This window comes from Pteronotus mesoamericanus, unplaced genomic scaffold, assembly GCF_021234165.1.
Source record: "Pteronotus mesoamericanus isolate MK-2021 breed Mesoamerican mustached bat unplaced genomic scaffold, CSHL_Meso_final contig_269, whole genome shotgun sequence".
Lineage (NCBI taxonomy): Eukaryota > Metazoa > Chordata > Mammalia > Chiroptera > Mormoopidae > Pteronotus > Pteronotus mesoamericanus.
The window spans coordinates 22,984-46,600 of NW_026555114.1; the positions used below are offsets into that span (position 1 = coordinate 22,984).

The 23,617-nt window shown below is 43.5% G+C and overlaps 1 protein-coding gene across 2 annotated transcripts; it reads left to right on the top strand.

Annotated features, from left to right (window-relative positions):
• The first annotated feature begins 11,036 nt into the window (after positions 1-11,036).
• LOC129071503 (C-C motif chemokine 4-like) lies at positions 11,037-12,437 on the top strand. 2 transcript variants are annotated; one of them, XM_054574799.1, is made up of 3 exons: positions 11,037-11,112; positions 11,604-11,718; positions 12,308-12,437. In XM_054574799.1, exons 1-3 carry the CDS (start codon positions 11,037-11,039, stop codon positions 12,393-12,395), a joined length of 279 nt encoding a protein of 92 aa, XP_054430774.1. In that variant the 3' UTR covers positions 12,396-12,437. The 2 variants fall into 2 exon arrangements, with proteins under 2 accessions (XP_054430774.1, XP_054430775.1); XM_054574800.1 differs by having other exon boundaries at positions 12,323-12,395.
• The last annotated feature ends 11,180 nt before the right edge of the window (positions 12,438-23,617 follow it).

Sequence of the window (23,617 nt, forward strand, 5' to 3'; positions counted from 1 at the left end):
TGTCAGGAGTGCAGGGATGGGAGTGGGCACTCGTTGCTGGCTGCGTCCTTCTGCTGTGCAGAGCCATCGCCCCTGCTCTTTATAGGCACCCTGGCGGATGGGGAAATGGAATCCGGGGGTGAGGAGGGAAATTTTTAAGCATAGTGATGTCAGGCTGAGGATTGCACAACTCAGGGTCCCGGGTGACCACAGTTGCTCAGGATATCCAAGAATAGCTTCTCTGACCTGTAAGTGTGAGCCCATAACTCATGACTTGTTCTGGTTTCTTGTGATGAAATGGTTTCCCCCAAGAGCAAGAGGAGATAGGAGTGTGTCTTGACTCAGGGCTATTCTCAGGGTCGGTCCCTTTCCATGAATAGAAACTCATCTATTCATGGACTCTCCAGCTCTGTCCTTCCCACACAATGGAAACACCTGTGCTTCCTCAGGTGTTCTAACCACTCGGATGGGGTAGATGTGATGATATTGTGGAGGGTGGCACACCCTCCCTTGGATGAAGAAACTGAATTAAGGAATCCCCGCTGGAGGACTGGAAGTGTGAGGTTATGATCCTGGCACTTCTCCATTCATCTAACAGTCACTGAATGACTAGGGTCATTGAGTTAAACAGTAGCTGAGAGTCATAAACGAACATTAGACGTGGGTGTTAATGTGTCAGGAGCCTAAAAATATATTTGTACTTGTCAACTTAAAGAACATGTTTCTAGGAAAGAGTTCTAAAGAAACAAATCCAAATATGGAAGCATCGTCAAACATGAAGACATATCTGACCCAGCATCATTTGTAGTTCTAAAATAAGAAAACCTAAATTTCCCTCTATCAGGAATGATAAATTATGGTATTGCCGCCGACTTGTTTATCATTAAACCCTTAAGCTGAATGGAGTATGGCAGAATAAGTATAAAAAAAAAAGATGAAAATTGTACAAATTGCATAAGATGGACCGTACCAATTTATATACACATATATGACAAATATTGTAACCATATATTATATGCATATATATAATTTATATGTGTGTGTACACACACACACACACAATGAATGCTATGTATAAACAAAATAAAAAGCATTGGAAATAAATGTCCCAATGCAACAACAGTACTTACATATGTGTGAAAGATCTGCGGGTGATTTTCTTGTTTTTCTCTTGTCCTGGAGTTTTCTAACTTTTTACCTTCCTAGTCAGCTCACAAATTTACAAACACATTTTGTTTTAAAACAACAACATTGGTTGGAAAATAGGTTACTGTCAATTGTTTGATTTTAATTTGAAAGAAATTTTTGAGAAATATACCAAAGTTTCTGTCCAATGGCCTTTGCTAAAATGAAGTTTTGATTTCCATTTCTCTGAACTATTTTAAAGAACCTATATGACATTTACATAAATAATGCCAAATTCAAAGCAATTTTCTTATTTTTAATTTATAATTTCAGTAGTATGAAAGGGCCTACTTTCTCAGTCAAGTCTGTATGTTTTTTTCTTCTCCATTCTTTATTATTTTATAGTTACATAATTAGTAAGCATATATCACATTATATAATGAGAAATAGATTTAGTTCTTTTTAATGGTCTTTTTCTCTAGATGCCCATGGTCTAGTGGGGGCAGGTAGAGTATATACAGGGTGGGGAAAAAGTAGGTTTATAGTTGTTCGTATGGAGTATAATGCAATAATTGATAAACAACAATACAAGAATAAACTGTTTCACATATATGTGAATAAATATATATATTTAAATATATATAAATATATATGTTTATATATATCAGAGAGAGGGGAAGGAAGGGAGAAAGAGAGGGAGAGAAACCTCCATCTAGAGCCTAACTGGGGACTGAATCCACAACCCAGGCATGTGCCCTGACTGGGAATCCAACTGTCAACCTTTCACTTTGCAGGACGATGCCCAGCCAACTAAGCCACATCGGTCAGGATGATTTCACTGAGGCTTTTGCATCTAGGCATCTTCCCTTGTTACTGTCAGTTCCAAAAATGGCATCTATTACTTGCTTCATTGGAAACTCTAGATCATGGGTAATGCCTCCTCCTCACCCCACTTCCTCTGCCCTAGTCCTCAAGTGATACTCTGAATTGTATTTTCTTAATTATTTCTTGGGAGGAATTACCTTCATACTTGTGATTCAGTTTCTGAGGGCTGGCTTCGATGAATTGGGGAGGGTGAGAAGAAGGAAGTGGAAACTGCTGAGTCAACCACTTTCTGTTAATGGACCTTCTTATCGACCTCCATGATTACAGCACTTACCACATTGTGTTATAACGCATTATTTATGCAATTTTCTCTTCAAAAAATTTAGACCATGTCCTGTTGACTTGAAACAAAATTTATACCATGTCTCACTGGTGGATTTAAATCAAATCCCAGCATATGATGATTGTAGCATGAGTTTTCTTTTTTTATTATATTTTATTGACTGTACTATTACTGTTGTCCTGATGTTTCCCCATTTGCCCCCTCTACCCAGCACCCCCCACTCCCTCAGGCAATCTTCCCACCTTTGTTCATGTCCATGGGTCACACATATAAGTTCTCTCTCTGCTCACCTTCTCATTGTTCCCAAGCCCTGGCCCTGCTGGATTGGTTTCCTTTCTGTTTCTGGCCCCAGGGGTCAATCTCAGCTCTCTCGCTTCGACACCAGTGGCTCCATGGATGGGTTACGATGCCTCTGTTTGGTCCAGCCTCAACCTCCTTCTTTCAGGTGTTGCCCAGAGTCAGGTTGCAGCAGGCTTGGCTCCACCTTTCGTGTAGGTAGAAACAATAGACTGGAGCCCCTTCCAGCCTCCCAGAGAGACAATGTCTCCATGCAGGCCCTTCTCCCTGCTTTTCTGTCTTGAGTTCTTGTCACGCTCCGCTGTACTCATATGTGTACAGTAGATCAAGGCATACATCTGGGCATCAGATGAGATCCTTCCCCCGTCCCTCTGCTCCTCTTTCTGTATTCTCTACCCAGTAAAAGGCTTCCCCTCCTACCCAGCTTCTAAGCCGGTAACTTGAGAATCACCCGTGGCTCATTCTTCCCCTTCACCGCCTTTTTCTACAGTAGTCCCTCTTTATCTGAGGTTTCACTTTCTTTGGTTTCAGTTACAGGTGGTCAACTGTGGTCCAAAATATTAAATGGAAAATTCAGATATAAACAATTCATGTGCTGTCCTGCTCCATCCCATTGGGGACATGAATCATGTCTTGGTCCAGTGTACTCACGCTCTATACCCTACCTGCCAGTTGGTCACTTAGCATCCATCTCAGTTATCAGATCAACTGTTGGTATCACAGTGCTTGTGTTAAAGGAACACTTATTTTGCTTAATAATGGCCCCAAATCACAAAGCTGGCAATTGGGATATGCCAGAGAGAAGCTGCAAAGAGCTTACTTTAAGTGAAAACATGTGCATGTAGAATAGGAAAGAACATAGTATATGTAGGGCTCAGTAGTGTCTGAGGTTTTGGCATCCACTGGGAGTCTTGGAACATATCCCTCACAGATAAGGGGGAATAATGTATTCAATCACCGACTCTACTGTATTTTGAAATGAAGTGTATCTGCTGCTCATCATTCCCACTGCCGCTGCCTGAGGGCAGGACCTCACCATTTCTTACCACAACAACTAGCTGTAAAAGTGCCCTACCAACCGGTTCTTCTTCCAGTTTGCCTCTCTCAAATACGTCTCATCATCACACAGCATCCAAACTGGTTTTGGTAAAGCGCCTATTGGTCTCTGTCCCTTTCTGCTGAAAATCCTTCAAATACTTGGCATTGTTTTCAGCACGAAATGGAAGCCTCTCCTCTGTGACCAGACCTCTGCCTCCCTCTTTGGCCACATCTCTTGCTACCTCCAAACTTCCTGGAAGCCAAGTCTCAGCCCCCTGATTCCATGTAGTTCCTTAAAAGTGCAGGTCTCTTTTATGCTTTTTAAGAATGAGGTGTCAACTCAACCAGGCACAGTTTCCCCTTCTTGTAAATCACAGGGCAGAGTGATAGAGCCTAAGCATGGGTACATCCCACAACAGCTGCAGAGGTTAATGTTTAGAACAAACAAGGAAACCACTATTTAATTCTCTTAATTTTCTAAGGAAAAGAGAGAAACCCTTGGATTCCAGTTAAAGACCTGAATTATGGGCCCTGGCTACTGGGACTCAGTGGGTTGGGCATCCTCCCGCAAAGTGAAAGGTCTCTGGTTCAATTCCTGGTCAGGGCACCTGCCTGGGTCGTGGGTTCGGTCCTGACAGGGATGTGTGTGAGAGGCAACCAATCGATGCTTCTCTCCTTCTTTTTTTCCTCCTTTCCTCTCTAAAAACAAATAAGTCAAATCTTTCTTAAAAAGACATGCAATATATAAAACTGAAAGATGCTTTACAGTATAATTAGAATAGGCTGTTATGTGTTTAACATAAATTTATGACAAACACATGTTCCTTTTCTGATTTACTTATACTCTGGAGCCAGACCTCTGAGGTGCCATTTCCAAATCTATGATGATTAGCTGTGTCCTTTTCCATAAGTTACTTACCTGTAGGTTTCTTACCTCTCTCTCTCTGATTCAGTTGCCTAATGTGGCAGGGGATAACACTAGCAGGATTAAACACATTGGCATCTATAAAAGAATTAGAGCATCACTGGCTCATAGTAAGTGCTATGTGCTAGTTACTATTACCATTATTACTGAATATTTCAATTAACCTATTTTATACATGTTAAAAAGTGCAGGCCTATTGTTCTTTGCCTGAATAACCCCACCCCCACACTCTGTTTATGGCTAATCATCCTTCAAGTCTCAGCTCAATTTATAACAGGGAAAAGCCAGAACAACCTGAATGGACCAACCTAAGTAATAATGGTTAAATATAAATTTTGGTATATCCATGCAATGAAATATCATGTATGCTAATTTTAAAAAACTCTTGAGTTTTTAATGACAGGGAAGAATATAAAGTAACAATAATAGGATATACTAGTTCAAGAAAGCCAATTAAGTAACAATACTAAAATGCAAAACTACAAAATGCTGGGTAATTTTTGATTTTTTTATTTATGATTTCCTACTTTTTCTAAATTTTGTATGGTGATCATATATATTTTATTGAAAACAAAGCAAACTAATAAAATTTTTACAAAAATCAGACATCACATTTTTGGGAAGCCTTTCTTAACACTTCACCACCATTTGCCAAAGCATGTATTCTCAATGCCTGACATAATGCTTGTTACATAGTTTAGGTACTCAGTAAAGTTTTGCTGAATTATTTTCCTTTATTGGTAGATATTCCAGCCTGGAAAGAGCTATAAACAGGTATAAAAGCACTTTGAAGGAAGTAAGATGCTTAAAAAAAATAAGGTATTGTTGAGCCCATCAAATAGTGGTGAGACTCTAAGCTTCTCTTAGGAATTTAACACTCCATGAAGTCACTGCCCTCCACTCTAGACTGACAAAGAGCAGGCTGTGGTGGGTGCTGAAGGTCCTTCCCACTTTAAGAAGAGTGGGGCTGGCTGGCTGTGAGGTGGAGTGTGGCCGCCTTGATAAACTGCTTCAATCAGTTCATTGTCCTCCAGACTCCATCTTGAACTCTGCAGTTTGAATAATTGTGTACTTTATTTAGCTTGTTCTTTCTGTCTACCATCCCACTTCTCCTAAGTGACTTGACTACTGTATTGGTGAAAACAAAGGATTTGCCTCTTCTTGGTTTATTATCTTGGCAAAATGACCATGTGTTTCAGCTCACCTTGGATTTCCAGTTTCAGGAGTTGCTTGCAAGCAATTCTCCAGTTCTAGGCATTCCACCTCCTTGTGGCCAGTGCTCTTGGCCCCAACACCCAGTGGTCTCCCCAGCACTCATGCACCTTGGCACTCTCTTTCTAGGAGTACACAGAATGTCAGGATTGGCCACCTCTGTTTTCTGCTCCTCAGCAGCTGTACAGTCTCTTCTGAGAGTCTGGTACTTTCAGAGTCTGGTACATGCCATCTCAGGGAGTCATACCTGTTAAGGAGTTTGGTCATCTTTGGACCAGGAGTTAGAAGATCTTGGGTCTTAACGCACATCCTGTGTGACCTTGATCAAATCTGTTAGCTTCTCTAGGTATTGTTTCCTAACCTATACAACAGCAAAACAGATTGGGATCAGATAAAACTATAGACTAGAATATGCGGGGAAAAATCGAAAGTACCGGGACCTTCAAATGAAGGAACAGAACAGGACCCCAGAAAAAGAACTAAGTGATGCAGAGATAGCGAACCTATCAGATGCATAGTTCAAAACACTGGTGGTCAGAATGCTCAAAGATCTCATTGAATATGGCAAAAGCATAAGGGAAGAAATGAAGGCTCTACTAAGGGAAATAAAGAAAAATCCATAGGAAACCAACAGTGAGGAAAAAGAAGCTGGGATTCACATCAATGATTTAGAACATAAGGAAGAAATAAACATTCAACCCCAACAAAATGAAGAAATAAGAATGCAAAAACACAAGGAGAGTTTGGGAAGACTCTGGGACATCTCCAAACATGCCAACATCCAAATCATAAGGATGTCAGAAGAAGAGGAAGAGCAAGAAATTGAAAACTTATTTGAAAAAATAATGAAAGAAAACTTCCCTAATTTGGCAAAGGAAACAGACAAAGAAGTCTAGGAAGCACAGAGAGTCCCAAACAAGTTGGATCCAAAGATGACCACACCAAGACATATCATAATTAAAATGTCAAAGGTTAGGGATAAGGAGACATTCTTAAAAGCAGCAAGAGAAAGGCAGAGAGTTACCTACAAAGGCGTTCCCATAAGACTTATGAGCTGATTTCTCAAATGAAACTTTGCAGGCTTGAAGGGATTGGCAAGAAATATTCACAGTGATGAGAAGTAAGGACCCACAACAAAGATTACTCTATCCAGCAAAGCTATCAATTAGAATTGAAGGACAGATAAAGTGCTTCCCAGACAAGGTAAAGCTAAAGGAGTTCATCATCACCAAACCCTTATTATATGAAATGTTCAAGGGACTTATTTAAGAAAAAAAAATAAGATCAAAACTATGAACATTAAAATGACAACAAACTCACAACTATCAACAACTGAATCTAAAAACAAAAACAAACTAAGCAAACAACTAGAACAGGAATAGGATCATAGATATGGAGACCATTTGGAGGATTATCAGCTGGGAGGGGGAAGGGGGAGGATGGGGGGAAGTATATGGATTTAGAAGCATAATTGGTTGGTACAAAATAGACAGGTGGTGTTAAGAACAGTGTAGGAAATGGAAAAGCCAAAGACCTTACATGCACAACCCATGGACATGAACTAAGGTAGGGGATTACTGGAGGGAAAGGGGGAACCGGGAGGAGGGGGGCAAAGGGGGAAAAATTGGGGCAACTATAATAGCATAATCAATAAAATATAAAATAAATAAATAAAATAAAAAGAAATGTTTAAAAAAAAAAGTATCAGGGCCTTTGCCAGGTCATATTACTGCGGGGATTTCCATTCCTGCCTGCAGTTTATGGAGTCTGGGCAGACAAAATGAAAAAACAGATGTGAAAGTTCCCAGAATGGAATTATGAGAACAGTGAAAATCAAGAGTCTAGAAGGGGAAACCTCTAGGTTGTCACGAGTGAGGGGAAGTGAAAGGTTTCCTTGGAGCAAGGGGGTGCGTGAAACACAGAATATATTTGGGGCTTCCTGAAACCCTGGTGAATTTCTGCTGTTACTTCTCACACCCCTGAGCTGGAAAGACTTAAGTCCCAGAATAGTATCCCTTGCAGTGAAACTACTGGGTTTGTGGGATTAGAGCAGGGAAAGGAAGGGAATCTCCACCTCATCGGGGCTGGAGAATCATGTTTTGAATAGAGTGTCAGGAGGCGACGTTCATTCTCACTTCACTTAGCTGAACAGAGTTCTCATTCTGAGTCCCTGATACCTACCACGCCCCCTCCCCTTCAAACTGGTAGTGGGGGCTGCCTCTGGACACTTATTAAACAAGTATTTACTGAACACCGAGATAAGCATAATGTGTTTTCTGCATCAAGGAGCTCGTTTTCCAGTGTGGGAGGGAACCACGTAGATACATCAGAGGTATCATGATGGAGGTGGCTCAGGGCTGTAGGAGCGCAGAGGAGATAGATGCAGAGATCTGTTAGAGGAGAGGCCAGGGAGGTTCTCTGGAGACGATGAGCACTTTCTGTTGCTGTTGTTATGTGTTTGAGAGGCATTTATTATCATTCTCTCTCACCTATGACTTAGACATGCCCTCAATATATAAAACTTGGAGGCCACTGATAAAGCTAAATATACTGGCAAGCCCTTTGTACTCATAGTGTAGAATTTGCGTACACAACATTGTTGTTAGGACCTTCAGGAACAAAACATGTTTCCTCCGTGAGCCAAAGCTCAAACCAAGACTAGAAGCAACAGTCCACAGTCAAACTCATGGTGTGGCTCTACGCAGGCTCATCACGCATTTTATCTATCGTCATTCTCCGATTGCCCCAGAGCAGGCATCTTCAAAGTCCCTCCACAGCCGGAAGATCCGCACACCGCATTCATTTAGGTGGAGTTCTCCATGTCAAGGGATCCTCCTTAGCACACAGTGGGATTTAGACTTGATTTGGAGCAGAGGGATGCTCGGACGTTTTGTTTCTCCCTCGGATGTGACACACCCTTTATTCCATCTCATGGGATAGTTATTTCTTTCAGTGTTGACAACATCACTAGACTAAGAGCTCTTTGTCTATTCTGCTCTGCCTTCCCTGACGAAAAAGCCGGTGACTTCTAAATTGGGTTGAGTGGAAATGGCATGAAAAGTAAAGTCTGTGTAAATCCCAGGGAACATAGGACACATGCTCTTTCCCTTAAAGGACGGTTCTTGATACATGACAATGAAACTCCACCAACCATGAGAGACCATGAGTGAAACTGGCATATGTGATGCCAGGGATCAGAGAACATTAGAGCTGGGGACAGGGGTCTTGGTGAAGATCAGAGCGTGTGAAGCAGGACTCGCACAAAGAAAAGGGTGAGGACAGAAAGGGTGGAGGAAAGAAGTCCTGTGCGTGTGCGTGGGGGGTGGGGGGTGGAGGCTTGGTATGAGGTAGGATGACATTGTACTGTATTAAGTGATTCTGACGTACCCCAAGATGCTGCTTTACACCCCCATCCATCTCTCTGCCATACCAGGCGGCTTGGTTTCCTGTTTCCACTCTTCATTCTTCTTTCCCAGAGCAGAGGCAGGTAGCAGCGTGGGGCTGGGTGCGAGGGCGGGTCAGGTGGCTGAGCCGAAGGTGGAGAGAGAGCCTGACCCAGTCGTCCTAATCACCCTCACTTGCCCGCTGCCTGCTCTGCTGTATTCCTGGCCTTAGTGGGCTTCACTGAGTCCCCTTCGTGTCAGCTTCAGGTCTCAGGGCTGAAGTTCCCCCGAACCCCAGAAAGTAGCTGCCAAACCAGGCAGGGCTTTACATCAACATGAGGAACCCCCTAAAGATGGCTGGGAAACACCCACATGCTTAGATTACACGTTTTATCTGTAACACAGGTAAACTCATTGCTAGGTATATCCAATCTCATGTTTATACTAGAGAAACATTCTGTTTTCCTTTTTTTATTTTTTAGTTACAGCTGACATTCAATATTATTTTACATTGGTTTCAGGTGTACAGCATAGTGTTTAGACATTTACATAACTTACAAAGGTAAAAAGGTGAAGGGATTAAGAAGTACACATCGGTAGTTACAAAATAGTCACAGGGATGTAAAGTACAGCGTAGGGAATATAGTCAGTAATACTGCGATAACTACACATTGTGTCAGATAGGTGTTGGATTTTTTTGGGGGGGTCTCTTCATAAGTTATAAAGGAACATTCTTTATCTTGAGTCTTTCAAACCTTATTCTCACTGATTTCTTTCCTCTTTTCTGTTATGGGTCCAACTGAATATGCTGAGAGCTTACTTTCGTTCCTCTTCTGCCCCCGCCTTGTTCTAGGACAGGCTGACCTAAACTCCCCCCCCCCGACCCCCCTCAAATTCAGCCTTAGTAAGATGGTTCCTTGTGTGTGGCAAAGCCCCTAGTGGGCAACAGTTTCTCTCTCTGTGGTCACATGCTGTATTTGTGACCATAAGTTAGAAAGAAAATGAATTTTAGAGTCAGAAAAGCCTGATTTCCAATCTGGGCACTGCCACCCAAAGACTGGGGCTTTGAGATTATCAGCGAACTCCCCTCTGTTCTTTTGTCCTCAATGCCTCTGGGGAATAACCACACCCCTGCTCAGGGTCAGGGTAGGATTTGACATTATGTGTCTAAGGCAGCTTGTTCAGTGCGTGGTGCATAGTAAAGGTTTGACAAATAGATTATTGTCCTGCAGGGTCCTTTTGCACATTCAATGCTGGACTCTTTATGCCCGAGAAAACATTTAGGGCACTAAGGTCACTCAGCCCAGGAGAAGGAGGCCCAGGAATGTGACCTGGAGTCCTGGCACCCCCTTCCTGCCTGGGGCCATGCTTGTGGCAACCATGGAAACAGTGACATGAAGCCTCCAGCTTCTGGAGGTGCCAACCACCAACAGTGGCATGGTTTTAGTCTACAAGGCCCATCTAGCAGGTGTGAATGTTCCATCCTTCCTCTCGGGTTTACAATGCTCTCCCCAGGCTCCGCCTGTCACTGCCTTCGGTGCACCACTTCCCTCTTCCCCTCCTTCTTACTGAGATGACATCGCCGGTGGCGGGGGGGGGGGGGGGGCGGGGGAGGGGCCCCGGGGAGGAGCTGTGCGGGGAGGGGGGGGGGGGGGAGGGGCCCCCAGAGAGGAGCTGTGCGGAGCTCTGAGCTCCTCACGGTCAGCTAGCTTCAGTTTCCTTAGTAGTGCCATGACATCATCTCTACCCTGGAAATTCCACTTGCCCTCCTGTGTCCCCACCTCTGTCCCAGTCCCTGGAGGTCCTATAAAGAGGGGACACCAACCCAGTATCAGCACAGAACACAGCTGGGTTCTAAAGCTTCTGGGTTCTGCCTCAGCTCCGGGCAAGCCTCTTCTCTGCCAAGGCCATGAAGCTCTGTGTGACTGTCTTCTCTCTCCTCGTGCTAGGGGCTGCCTTCTTCTCTCCAGCACTCTCAGCACCAAGTAAGTGTGTCCTTTCAGCTACTAGTTCTAGAGCCATGGTGTAGGCAGTGCCCAATTTTGTAGTTGAGGCTGGTCCCACAGTGGCATCCGGGGATGGGACAAAAGGGAGCTGGGAAGATTTTTGACTAGCCTGCGGTTAAATGTTGTGTCTAGTAGACATTCAGGATATTCAAGTTCCTGTCTTCTTAAGAAATAGTAACTAGGAGACTTTTTAAAGCAATTTCCTGTCTCTCTCTCTGTGCCTTAATTTCCCCATCTGTTAAATGAAGGGAGTTCGACGTGTGTTCTGAGACCTAATCCAGCTCTGTGATCCTCCCTTAGGATCCTGTATTCAGAAAAAGACTCCTACTCAGGGTGGGTGGGATTGGACACAAGCAACGGTATTTGGGAATCTGGTAGCTCCACAGAGATGCCCCTTGCATTTCCAGAACTAAAAGCCAAAAGAGCAGCTCCTCATAGAGCTTTGATCTCACCTGGGCCTTTCTTTCCAGTGGGCTCAGACCCTCCCACTGCCTGCTGCTTCACTTACACCCAGAGGAAACTTCCTCGCAACTTCGTGGTGGATTACTACGAGACCAGCAGCCTTTGCTCCCAGCCAGCCGTTGTGTAAGTATCAAGCCCTGGGCTGCTCTGGGAGGCGAGGGCAAGAGCAGGATTAGATAAGAGGCTTGTTTGGGGCATGTAGAGGATCTCACAGTGGGGAGACAGGTCTCAGGGCTGAAGCCCTCCCAGACAACACCAAGGAACAGGCTATGAAGTCACCTGCTGAGTTCTGGACAGGGCTATGTGGAAGTCCAGGGAGAAGATGGGGGGTTCTTCGGGAGGAAGTTAGCCAGAGGATAGAAAACCAGGGAAGGTAAAAAAAAAAAAAAAAAATCGCAGGAAATGTGATCTGATCTCTCCTAAACCATGCTTAGAGAAACACATGGAAAAGATATTGCCAGGGGTACTAGGAAATGAATGGAGAAATATAGCAAAATTGATTCTAAAACTCACTAGTTCTTAATCTGGGCAACCTTGAGACCACAGCTAAATCCAGGGTGGAAGTTACAAGGAACCCATTTCCAGTACGACCCCAGGAAGGGTCTTGCCATCCACTGGAGCTGTCCAACAGGAACTGTGGTCAAGCGGAGGGAAACATCTACTACCGACAGGGTCCCGTGCAATTCTAATCTATCCACTCCTCTTCCCACAGATTCCAGACCAGAAGGAGCAAACAAGTCTGCGCCAACCCCAGTGAACCCTGGGTCCAGGAGTACATACACGAACTCGAACTGAGCTGAGCCACCCAGCACAGGGCTGGCCAGACTGTTGGGGAAGGCCGCTTAACCCGACACTCCGCAGTGAGATGCACCCTCTCCACATTCATTTCTCCTCTCAGGAGTCCCCATTCTTTCTCTTAATTTAATCTTTATTATGTGCTGTATTATTGTATTTGGAGTTACTTCCATAATTTATGTTGGTTTTACCAAAGGACACTTATCCCCCATGGGGATGGTCCACTATCACTCTTCCTCCGCTATTGTGGATACTTGGGTAATGCAGGTGATTCTGTGAGTTTTCATAATAAAACTAAAAAAACAAAAATACAGTTACTTTGTGTTTTCATTTGATTTGATGTGAAAGGGATTGCCTGGTATTATGAATAGGGACAAACTACCATTTCCAAACACAACAAGAATGAGCAATTACTGAGGACTTCATATGGGCTAAATGCGCTAAAGACAACATTTGACTTAATACTTTCAACAAGGGTTTAACATCCTCATGAAGTAGGGACTCTGACTTTCAATTTTGCAGATGAGGAGACCAAGGCACAGAGGGGATGTAACTTACTCATCTTGTAGGTCTATTTGCAGAGCACCATGAAAGGATGATCCAGAAGGAGAGCTGTGATGCTACAATTATCATTTCAATATTTGTAGAGAAGTTGTAAATTGCAGCAGCAGCACAATGTAGAGGGAAGAAGAAGTAGCTCAGAGTCAGAAAAGTGGGCCTCCATCACATTAACAGTGTACCATTAGGAAAATCACCTTGCCTTGTGGGACCTCAACTTTCACATCTGTAAAGTGGGAGTAATAGATTCCACTTTGAAGGACTGTTATGAAGTAACGGGTAAAGCAGCCATCACAGGGTCTGACATTTGGGAGATTCTCCCTTTCCCTCCCTGAGCCTTATCTTTTTCACTTGTGGTGGGCATAGTGTCTATCTTCCTGGCGTCATCATGTGGATTAGATTAGTTAGCGGACCAACTCTCTAAAGCCCAAAGCAAAGGTGGAGTGTTATCACGAGGACAGAAGGATGAATGTCAGATTTGGTTCTGGAGTGTTGTGGGAGTAACCTACAGCTGTGTCTCCTTAATAACCTTCCCATCAGAACTTCCTATTACATGAATCAGAACAGGGCGCTGAGGCAGAATTACGTGCACAATCAAGCCTTGATCTACAGAACACAGAACTCTAGTCTATTAAAGCTGGGAGGAACTGCTCAGACCATCTTGTCTGGCCCTCTCATGTTGTGAAAACTGACTGCCAAGGACTGAAAAGTGACTTGCTAAAGGCCACTTAGCAAGAGGTATGGGGCACACTGTGGCCAGAGGCTGCTTGTTTGAGAAAATCTGAAGCATGAGCCATTTATATGGAAAAACCACTGGAAACAGCTTGGTGGGCCCACAAGCTGAGTCGGGCAGGGCCTCAGGGAATCACCAGGGCCAGGCGAACAATGTGAGCCAGGTTGATAGAGACTCAGATATGGCACCCACCTGCCAGCTCTGGGTGGGGAGGACTTATCAAAGGAACAAAGGCCTCTGCCAGCACTTCTGTGTGGGAGAAAGCTGTCCCTGTAGCTCTTGCCCTGATGCCAGACAATTCATTTCCTCCCAGAGTGTTCCTGGTGCCTTTTGAGCTGCTGCCCCAGCACTGGAGCTCAGAGGAAGTGAGTACAAGTAAGTTCATGTGCAGGCCCTTTAAGAGGAATGCCTGGGACTGCAGAAGCCTTCCATCTCACCCAGCCACAATCTCTGCTGGTTCTTACAGCCAGAAGTTATAGGGATGTCTCTTCCTGGCACTAGAACCCTGGGATGGGAGAGGGGGTGTGTGGAATGGAACTGGGGCCCCTTGTTCCTCAGGGGGAAACTTCACAGCTCAGACATCCCTCCCAATTTTTATCTATCACACGTGGGTGTAGGACCAGCCTGCTCCATGTCTTCATCTCTCCTACCAATCCCGATGCAGCTTTTTCTTTAAATCCTTAGCTGTAGGACTTCCATTTGGCCAGCTATCAGGTAGTTATGAACAATAGTTGTTTTGTAGTTTAGCTGTGATTTTGATGTGGTTGTGGGAGGAGGTGAGTGCTGCATATACTTATGCCGCCATATTGACCGAAAGTCCTGACCTCCAGAACTTTAAGAGAATAAATGTGTGCTGTTTCAGGACATCAAGTTTATGGTAATTTGTTACAACAGTAATAGAAAGCTAAAACAATCACCAACTGAAGAGTCACTGCCAGTGGCTTCCTCTAGCTCAGGGTGAAATGTAATGGAACATTCTAGGAGGCGAGACAAACTTCCCTGCAGGAGAAACCCAGGGTGAAGTGGATGCATTTCAAGGCCATGGTCTATAATGAGGTGAGACATCTCAAGATGAGAGTCTGAGTCAGCAGTTCAGAATGAGGGCTGAGGCTTCATCGAGGGGTACAAAACCCATCAGCCCTGTTAAGAGGAAGCTGGACTCTTCTTAAAACTCTGAAGGTGGGGGAACATTGGATTATCTATCTGGAAGATTCTACCCTCTCACTTGTCAAATGAAGTCTAGAGCAGAGAGAGCTGTGATCTGTCTCTGGTTTTATTATTAGAGAGGACAAGATTAGGGTCAGATCTTCCCTCACAGTGGAATCTTTTCCCCCACACCTCTCTGCCCCTGAGCAAACTAGGAGGGAGGAACTCCACTCCACAGAAGCTGCAACGCAGAGAAAGCTGCAGGAGGCCCGAACACCCTGGGTGAAGAAATGCTTCACCCATGAATTACAAAGACATTGGGTCGTTGTGGTGGGGCAATGTGGAACTTCGCCTGTTGCACAATATGAGATTTCGTTTTTTCCTTTCTCCTCTTTTCATAAAACTTCCTTTTCCCCCCTGAGGCTAGGGAGCTGGTTCGCCTTACTTGGCTTTTCAGTGGAGGGTTCTCTGGGTTTCTGGGAGGGAGCTGGCACCAGAACAGGTCAGGGGACAGAAGCTACTATTTGTAGAGCAGCTTCTGAAAGTCAGGTCTATGTTTTTCTAATCTGTTGCAAGACTTGCCTCCCCGTTTCCTTTTCCAGAAAGGAGGGGGCCTGTTTCCTCATGTCCTGGTTTGTGCAGATTTACTGTCTTCTCCCTGCCTCACCTCTACCCAGAATTTTCAGTGATGCTCCCATGACATACGCATTTTTCTTCAAGGAAGCCAGGAGCTGAACCAGCAGAAGCAGGGACCAAGGATGTGAACTGAGCTGTGGCTGGTGAAAGAAACCCCAGTTCTTCCTGATGGCTGGGTCCAGCGGCCACGTGGCTGTCCTGCACGGCTTTCCCTACTCACCCTTCACAGGCCCAGGGACTTGTCCTCTCTTTCCTAGCTGCCTCCACCTGTTCTCCCTTCGTAACACCTCTCCTCTTGGGTTCCACTGAGTCTAAGCAGACAGAAAAAGGAAGAAGGCGTAGACATTGAGATAAAATTGTGACTGCATGTTTCTACTTTCTAAATAGTGTGGACGAAAAAGGGGCCACATACTACACCTGGCGATCTAAGGGCAGACCTGGATGATGGGTCTTACTGACTTGAGAGACCGAATGCACCGTGTAGGATGGTCGGAACATTAAAATTCCTAACTACACATGGGTCATGGCGGGGGGGGGGGGGGGGGGGGGTTATATCCTAGGTCTGTAGCTTCCTCAACAAAGGTTAATCTTTTCCTTTAAGTGAGCCTGTCTATTGTCTTTGTGCAACTAAGATAACGTACCTTTGGAAGGTCAGAGTAATTTTCTTTTCCTGACTCATCAAAGGCTCAATCACACAACTACCGGCATCGGAGGGTGAGACCCCATTGTTATTTTGTTGCCCAAATACCGTCTCTATGTGCAGTACATGTTAACTATCCTGTGCCCACCAATGTAAAAGAAGTGTGTCTCTCCCTTTTACTTTTTCCCAGTCTCAGAGATTTCCCACTTGGCTTTTCCCCATCCCCTTAATCTACTACCAATTACTGTCACGTAACCCTCTTTACGTCTCCTCCTCTGATTCTAACGTATAAAAAACGCTGCAGAACTGCCATTGTTGGGAGCATCTTCTCCCTCCGTTGAGATCCTGCCTCCCAGCAACCGCTGTCAGTTTGGCTCAGATAACCTCACACAAATTCTCTACAAGTATAGATGTTCTCTACATTGACAACACTTTCATTTTTCGATATTTGAGAATTGTGTAAAATATATATGTCTAGAGGAAAAGAGAAAGTTACAACATTTTTTTTAGGGGAAGACAGGCATGGTACTAGCAGGGTGGTCGGGGACTCCCCACCCCCACCCCCACCGATAGTTTGACATCACACTCAATGGTCTTGAAATTAATAATTTTTGAATAGATAACAGGAGACACTGTGTAAAATTTCAAAGGATATGCAACAAAAAATAAACCTCCCTCCTTGCTCTACACACAAGTACCCAGCTCTCTTCTCTGCGAGCAATGAATGGCTGCCACCACTCTTTTATGAATCCATTGAGAGATTCCACAACCTTTTAGAAGTGTCAGGAAACGGAACAATGAAAGCAATGAGAAGGATTTCCCCAACCATTAGGGCCTTAGGTTTCCAGCCTTTATCTTAGGGGTGCTTTAAACCTCTCCTTTTATGTGTCAATATTTACAAAGCCTCCCCAGTTGTGCTCTGGCACGAAGTTAATTCTGACATAATTTTAAGTTCCTGGAGCACTGAAAATGCTACTTTCTTTTCCCTTTACTCAATTCCCTACACAAGGGCTTCCTGGAAATATCCTTGGTACGTTTTATAAGACTACCTATTCAAGTGATGCTTATAAACTTCAAAGTCGCAGACTTTGCGGTGCAATCATGTAACTTTATTTTTTCCATACTTGAACCCAACCCTCCAGTGCCCATTTCTTTTGGTGATAGAGCATTTAACCTGGCCACAGGGTAAAGGTCATTGCTTCCTGATGCTTTTTCTCCAGTTGAGAATGTCCCATCTGCCATCTGCCTTCCTTTTCTCCTTCTCCCATTCTTCCCACGGTCCATCCGCATTCGCACAGGGCAAATCATACGGGTCTTATAGAGCGTGGGAAGGAGTCTGGACTTCTTTCCAATAGGTGGTGGATATACACAGAAGAATCTTACATAGCGGAGTGATATGGTAAGCTTTGCATTTTATACAAATCACTGTGACAGCAAGTGAAAGGGTATTATGAGTCTGAAGCCGCGTTAATACTCTGAGGTAGAAATGATGAGAACCTTCTTCCCCAAGGTCAGGGACATTGAGGATGCAGAGGAAGGCACAGATTCCAAAGAGTTTTGGATGTCAGAAAGAAAGGAGTAGGAGAAAATAAACTGGCTTTTACTTAATATCTACACGTACAAAGCCCCAATGCCCTAAAGCATACGTATGGAATGGAATAAGGTCTCTCTTTTCATCCAGAGTTACTAAGTATGTATCTTTTTTTGGGAGAACTGAGAAAATAGACACTCAAGCCGTTTTCTATAGACTTAATTCTCTTGTGGAACCCCAGCTGAGAAGGCTGACTGCTTCACAACAGCTGTGCAAGGCCGGTGGTATTTGCCTTATGCTTACAGATGAAGAAGGTCAAGCTCAGAGAAAGTAAATGATTTGCCCAGAGTCCCAGAGGTGGAATTTAAACCCAGGCCACAAGTTTTGCTCTGTCATACTTTTTTCATATTTGCTTCTTATAATCCAACAGAGTATGTGTAAGCATGTAGCATAGTGACTGACACATAGGGTATCAAGTGCCACTTTTTCACTTTGGGGACATATTTGGTAATTAACAAATGAGAAAGCACCAATGATCCCATTAGAGGCTGTTTTGAAATAGCTATCACATATATATTTTCAGTTGCTCCTACCATCAGAATAAAAAGCAAAGACATCACAAAGAAACCCAAAGAAAATCCAGCAAGGAGAGGAGGAGGAGGAAGAGTCCAGTGGTGAAAGAGAAGTGGCCCTGTCACCGGCTCGGGCAGAGTGAACCTGCCCGAAAGGGACACGCAGGTCCCTGCCGCCTGGGTGTCCCGAGTTTGCCATTGGGCGGACGTGGAGCTGCAGGAAGAGATCTCGTCCCCTCACCCTCCAGTTCTTCCTGTCGGGAGAGAGTCAGAGGCAGGGCGTCAGGCTATTCTGATGCCGAAGGCGGCCGGTGGAGAGACCGAGGTCGCGGTATTCATTATATTCTAAGTTGCATGTAAGTTTTTGTAACTTTGCTTAAAACACGGACTGCTGCATGCGATTTAAAGCAAAGATTCTCACTTAATGGGGGGCTTTGCATTACCCTGCATTTTGCCTTGTTCTCTTGATCAGCCTTTGGACATGTGGTTCCCTTGCCTAGAATATTCTTTTAATTAATTAATTAATTAATTATGCATTTATTTTGGCTTTTTTGCCTTGTTAACCACTACTCATCTTCCATACAAGCCCAGCAGTCATACTTACCCTCTGAGAAAGCTTTTCTGTCCCCCCGCCCCCCATTCGGGCTTAGGTACCCCTGCTATGTGGCCCTTTTACTTTCTCTGCCTCAATGATGATCATAATGTGTTGCAGTTATCTCTTCAGTTACGTCTCTGCCATCGGATGCTGGCCAGTGGCAGGGGGTTGGTTGATGTCTGCCATGCCTGGCATATGCCTGAAGACACTCAGTGCATGTTTGCTGGATGAGTGTCGGGTACTGTGCAGCGTCTCAGACCTAACACTAGTTTCCTATCATCAAAGGGCTGCCCTCTTGTTCTCTGCGTTGTGTTTTTTTAAATGTCGATTTCATTATCGTGTTATATGAAAGAATTGCTTTAACAGGTGTTAAGTGTATTTTGAAACATTATTTTTTAATACCATGTTGGCATCTTTAGGACTTATTCAGAACATTGCATTTCTCAATGTATCATTTGAGTTGGCTGCAACAAATAGTATTTCACACTTATATTTTTAACAACTATTAAAAGACTTTTTTCACCCTTCTCTTGGTTATTAAAGGTCTTACCCAGCCAAATTATGCTGAAGGAGCAGTAACTTGTTTTCTTTCTACTATAAAACCATGCAAAAACAAAACTAAACAAAAACTTCTCTATGCTTACCAGTCAGCCTTTGCTTCTGATACACCTGCGCTTGGGAGCCCACAGGCTGTGTCCTTGATCCTGTTACATTAAAAAGCCCTTCCCCAAAGGTAGGAGAATTTAGATTCTAAATAAAGGGTTGGAATTTTTAACTGTTATGGAATGGTAAGTAATCAGATTTTCTCTTATATGGCCCACCATGAACAGATGACCGTTGCCTAGACATCTCCAAATCTAGAGACCCTGACACAATGTTCAAATGCCTCCACCTAAAAGGCGACTTACTTTGGGAGTGTGATCCAGGGAAATTAACCTTGAACATGTGTGAAGAATAATCAGTCCTTGGACAAAGCCGAAGGAGAGAATGGCCAAGGGCCCTACATTGAAATCTCCGTAGTACCCACTCCCAGCCGTGACTTCTTTGTCACTCTCCCAGAAATATTCTGAGACCGAACATACCTGAAAAAGGAAAAAGTACAGGTAGACTGAGCTACCTTAGCAGACATATCGTAAGAAGCAGAAAAGGAAAAGTGTTTTCCTGTTTCATTACTTTTGAAAAGCCTTCATGCCCAAGGCAGTGAAACTACCCTCTAGCGAAACTGAGCACGCTGGTGTTTATAAGATTGAAAAGTCTTTCATCCATCATTGTAAATATTCAGATGATAAAAACTTAATCAACGAAATGAACTCTCTGGAGAGCTTCACCTCTAATGGTTTGCTTGCACATCAGTAATTTCTGCTGAAAGTGCTGTTTAGGACTGATAAACAGTATATTAAATATTGATATAGGAATAAACGAAGCAGAACTTGAACCAAACTCAATGTCATAAATAACATTTTTATAACAAAAGATATATTAAACAAGGTTTAAAAGAAATTAAATCAGGACTATGAGAAGTATAATCTGATATAGTATTGCATTTCTTTATTGATTTCATACCTCAGTGGTGACAAATAGCCGATTTCAATGACATTCCTTTCATTTTCCTGTGTGATGGTCAAGGATGCCTTCTCCCTCTTAGGATACCAAAGTTAATCGAACTGAAAATTTTTGATTTTTGAGCATCAGTTCATTTCTTTCCACAACTTGGTTTTTAATTTTATGTGATTTGTGAGCTGTTGGAATTACGATTTTTTTAAAAAAATTGCCTTCTGAAGAAATGGAAGTTTAGCATAACATGCACCTTTTCGGTTCCGACCAGTCAGCCATCTAACCGAGGGTTGGCAGGCTACAGCCTACTACCTGTGTTTGTATGGCACATGAGCTAAGAATGGTTTTTATGCTTTTAAATGTTTTTCTAAAGATTAGAGGAAGAATAATATTTCATGATCTGTGAAAATTATATGAAATTCTGATTTCATTGCCCATAAGTAAAATTTTATTGGGACATTGTCACATTTTTTTCCTTTATATAGAATCTGTGCTACCCTGGTCTAGTTGAGGGGCTGCTCCAGTGACTCTGTGGTCTACTAAGCCTAAAAGTACAAAATATGTACTACTGGCCCTTTATTGTAGAAGTTTGCCAGCCCCCAACCTAAGTTCCTGGATCAACTGACTTGAGCACGACCCACGTGTGCTCTCTCTTTGTCTCTGTCTCTCTCTTTCTGTCTCTCACACACACAATTTCCTAATACATTAGCAACTTCCTCACTTAAGTGATTATGTTTAATTCCAAAGAGTTATGTTGTTATACTACAAATTTGTTCTCAAAGTAATAACTCTTTAGTTTTTTTTAATCCTCTCCCAAGAATATGTTTATTGATTTTAGACAAAGAGGAAGGGAGACAGAGAGAGAGAGAGAGAAACATCAATGTGAGAGAGAAACATCAATATGAAAAAGAAACATCTATCGGTTATTTCCCATATGTACCCTGACTGGGAATCGAACCCACAGCCTAGACATGTGCCCTGACCAGGAATTGTAACCTTTTTGATATATCAGGACAATGTTCCAATCAACTGAGCCACTTAGCCAGGGCAACTCTATAGTTTTTTGTTTATGATTCCACTCTACAAAAGGCATGCAAAAATGCTTTCTTTCATGGTTACTCGGAGATAATATAATTGAAGAGCTCCTGGAAAACCATTTTCACATCAAATTCAGGTGTTTCATGCTGAGTAAATATTTAGATCAGATACTGAAATTACAATATGGATTCCCTGCTTTAAAGAAAAAAAATTTACAGAAAGTGTTTACTTGGCATTTTTGTGTGAGCTGGCCAAGGAGGGTACAGTATTATTTCATATTGCTAGTCCTGTATTTATCACTTATTTCATTTTGGTTAAATTGGCTTTCTTTTCATTTCTCTTTTTCTTTTTTGACTTTTAATGCGGCAAAATCATCACAGTATCAACTGAAAGTACTCTATGAACCTCGAAGAAAACGCAGCGATGGGCTGATGCTTCCCCTGACAGGCACAGCAGGCCACGGACGGACGAACGGAAGAAGGCACACACTTCCTCTCCCTCCGTGCGGTCAATAGTCCCCTTTTCTTAGATTAGCAAAGACTCCAACCGCAGGCATTGTTACTTCCTGCACCCAAGAATGTCTGTAGGAATTCAAGTAGCTAATGCTTTCTGCCAAGTTGAATTTGCATAGTTCCTAATACCCTATTTATTTAACTTTGAGCTCTTGTAAAGATGCTTCAGGGGAGAACACAAGACAGAATGTCCTCAGGACCTTTTTTTCTACCCCATAGGCTGTTCTCTCGGTTCAGCTAGTCTTAAACCCAAGTAAAGTTGGCCTTTAATCTTTAAATTATTCTCTTGGTCATGATTTCAGGTTTTTGTGCTTTGGTGTAGCTTAGACTTACTCTTTACTGTAAGAAAACCCAACAGCAATGTGACTCAAGTTTTTTTTTTAAAGTGTGTGGTGCAAGTGGCTTACTTCATAGTTACTTTTAGACCTGATAGATAATTCTACTGCCTTTATTTTTTGGTGGTTTTGTGATTTTATTTATTAATCCCATTGCCTTTATTCTTCTAATTGAAATGATTAAAGAAAACTTGGAAAATTAAAAATGCATATAGGAAGAAGGGGATTCAACTCCCGATTTTTAACCAATTGATGTGAATCATCCTGAAATTTCAGATGCCTGCTTGTGTCCTTGCAAGTTTTATCTGCCATCTTGGAAGGCTCAAAGCAGTTTCTTTCTGTTGCTGAAGATACCAGGGGCCACAGAAGGGCTCTTATGCCCTTCTCTGTGAGGATCGCTTCCAGCATCAGAGTTGCACAGGTGTTTTTTGTTAGCTCTGGTGGCTGAGTCATCCTCACAGACCCTTACTCCGATAATCAAGGTAAATGAGCCAAGTTATCTGTTGCAATTTTGTATACTGTTTACATTGCCCCAAGTAGCCTGACTTAAGAATATAACTAAGTAATTGTATGTAAAGACATCCTATTTGCACCTACTTGTTTGATCTTACCTACCATCTCTGAGTGTCCATCTGGAGGAAAAAGAACCCTTCAGAATGAAATCGGTAGGGGGTGGGAGCTGTGAGGAGGAGGAAAGCAGGCTGATTTCCTGGGACCAACAGGAAAGGAAAGAAGACAGAAATCTGGGCATCATCTTCTCAAAATTAGAAAATTGAGCCTCCAGTTAATCCGAGTACTCTGTTCCCCAGTCACCGCCTACACAGTATTTTCTTTTACTTTGCAATAAAATGCATGACCCGCTCTGGCCAGGGCAGTGTTTGGATGCTAATCTGGGTGACAAATACTCTTTTCCCAGCAGGAACAGGCCTGGGCATACTGTTGTGCAGACTGTGCACCCCGGAGGTAGCCTGAGGGGACAATGGGGCTGCGATTAGGTCCATGCTCCCGCACCCCCCCCAAGCCTTGCCCCCTCAGGACAGCTTCCTCCCAGAGAAAAAGCCTCTTTCAAAATCACCAGAGTCCCTAATTGGGTGGCAGAGGCCCCGAGCATGCAGCAGGCTGGTCTAGGGAAGGAGGGAGGTTTGGGAGTCGGTACTCAGCCACTTACCTAGGATACCAGTCAGTCACTCGCCACCCTGATTCCATAGGATTATTGTAAGAATTAAAACAAACTGACCAACCTGAGCACTGTTGTATATGTCTCCTTCTGCCCCACATCTCACCCCCAAGGGCTCTCACCAGCAAGGGAAAGGACTATAAATGGGAGAGGCCACATGCTCCATTAGGAGTAGTAGCCACACTCCTAGTTTGGCCCCA

Coding starts and splice junctions, on each gene's coding strand:
- LOC129071503 (XM_054574799.1), top strand. CDS start 11,037: ATGAAGCTCTGTGTGACTGTCTTCTCTCTCCTCGTGCTAGGGGCTGCC. Junction 11,113..11,603: donor TCCAGCACTCTCAGCACCAA/GTAAGTGTGTCC, acceptor CTTTCTTTCCAG/TGGGCTCAGACCCTCCCACT. Junction 11,719..12,307: donor TGCTCCCAGCCAGCCGTTGT/GTAAGTATCAAG, acceptor CTCTTCCCACAG/ATTCCAGACCAGAAGGAGCA.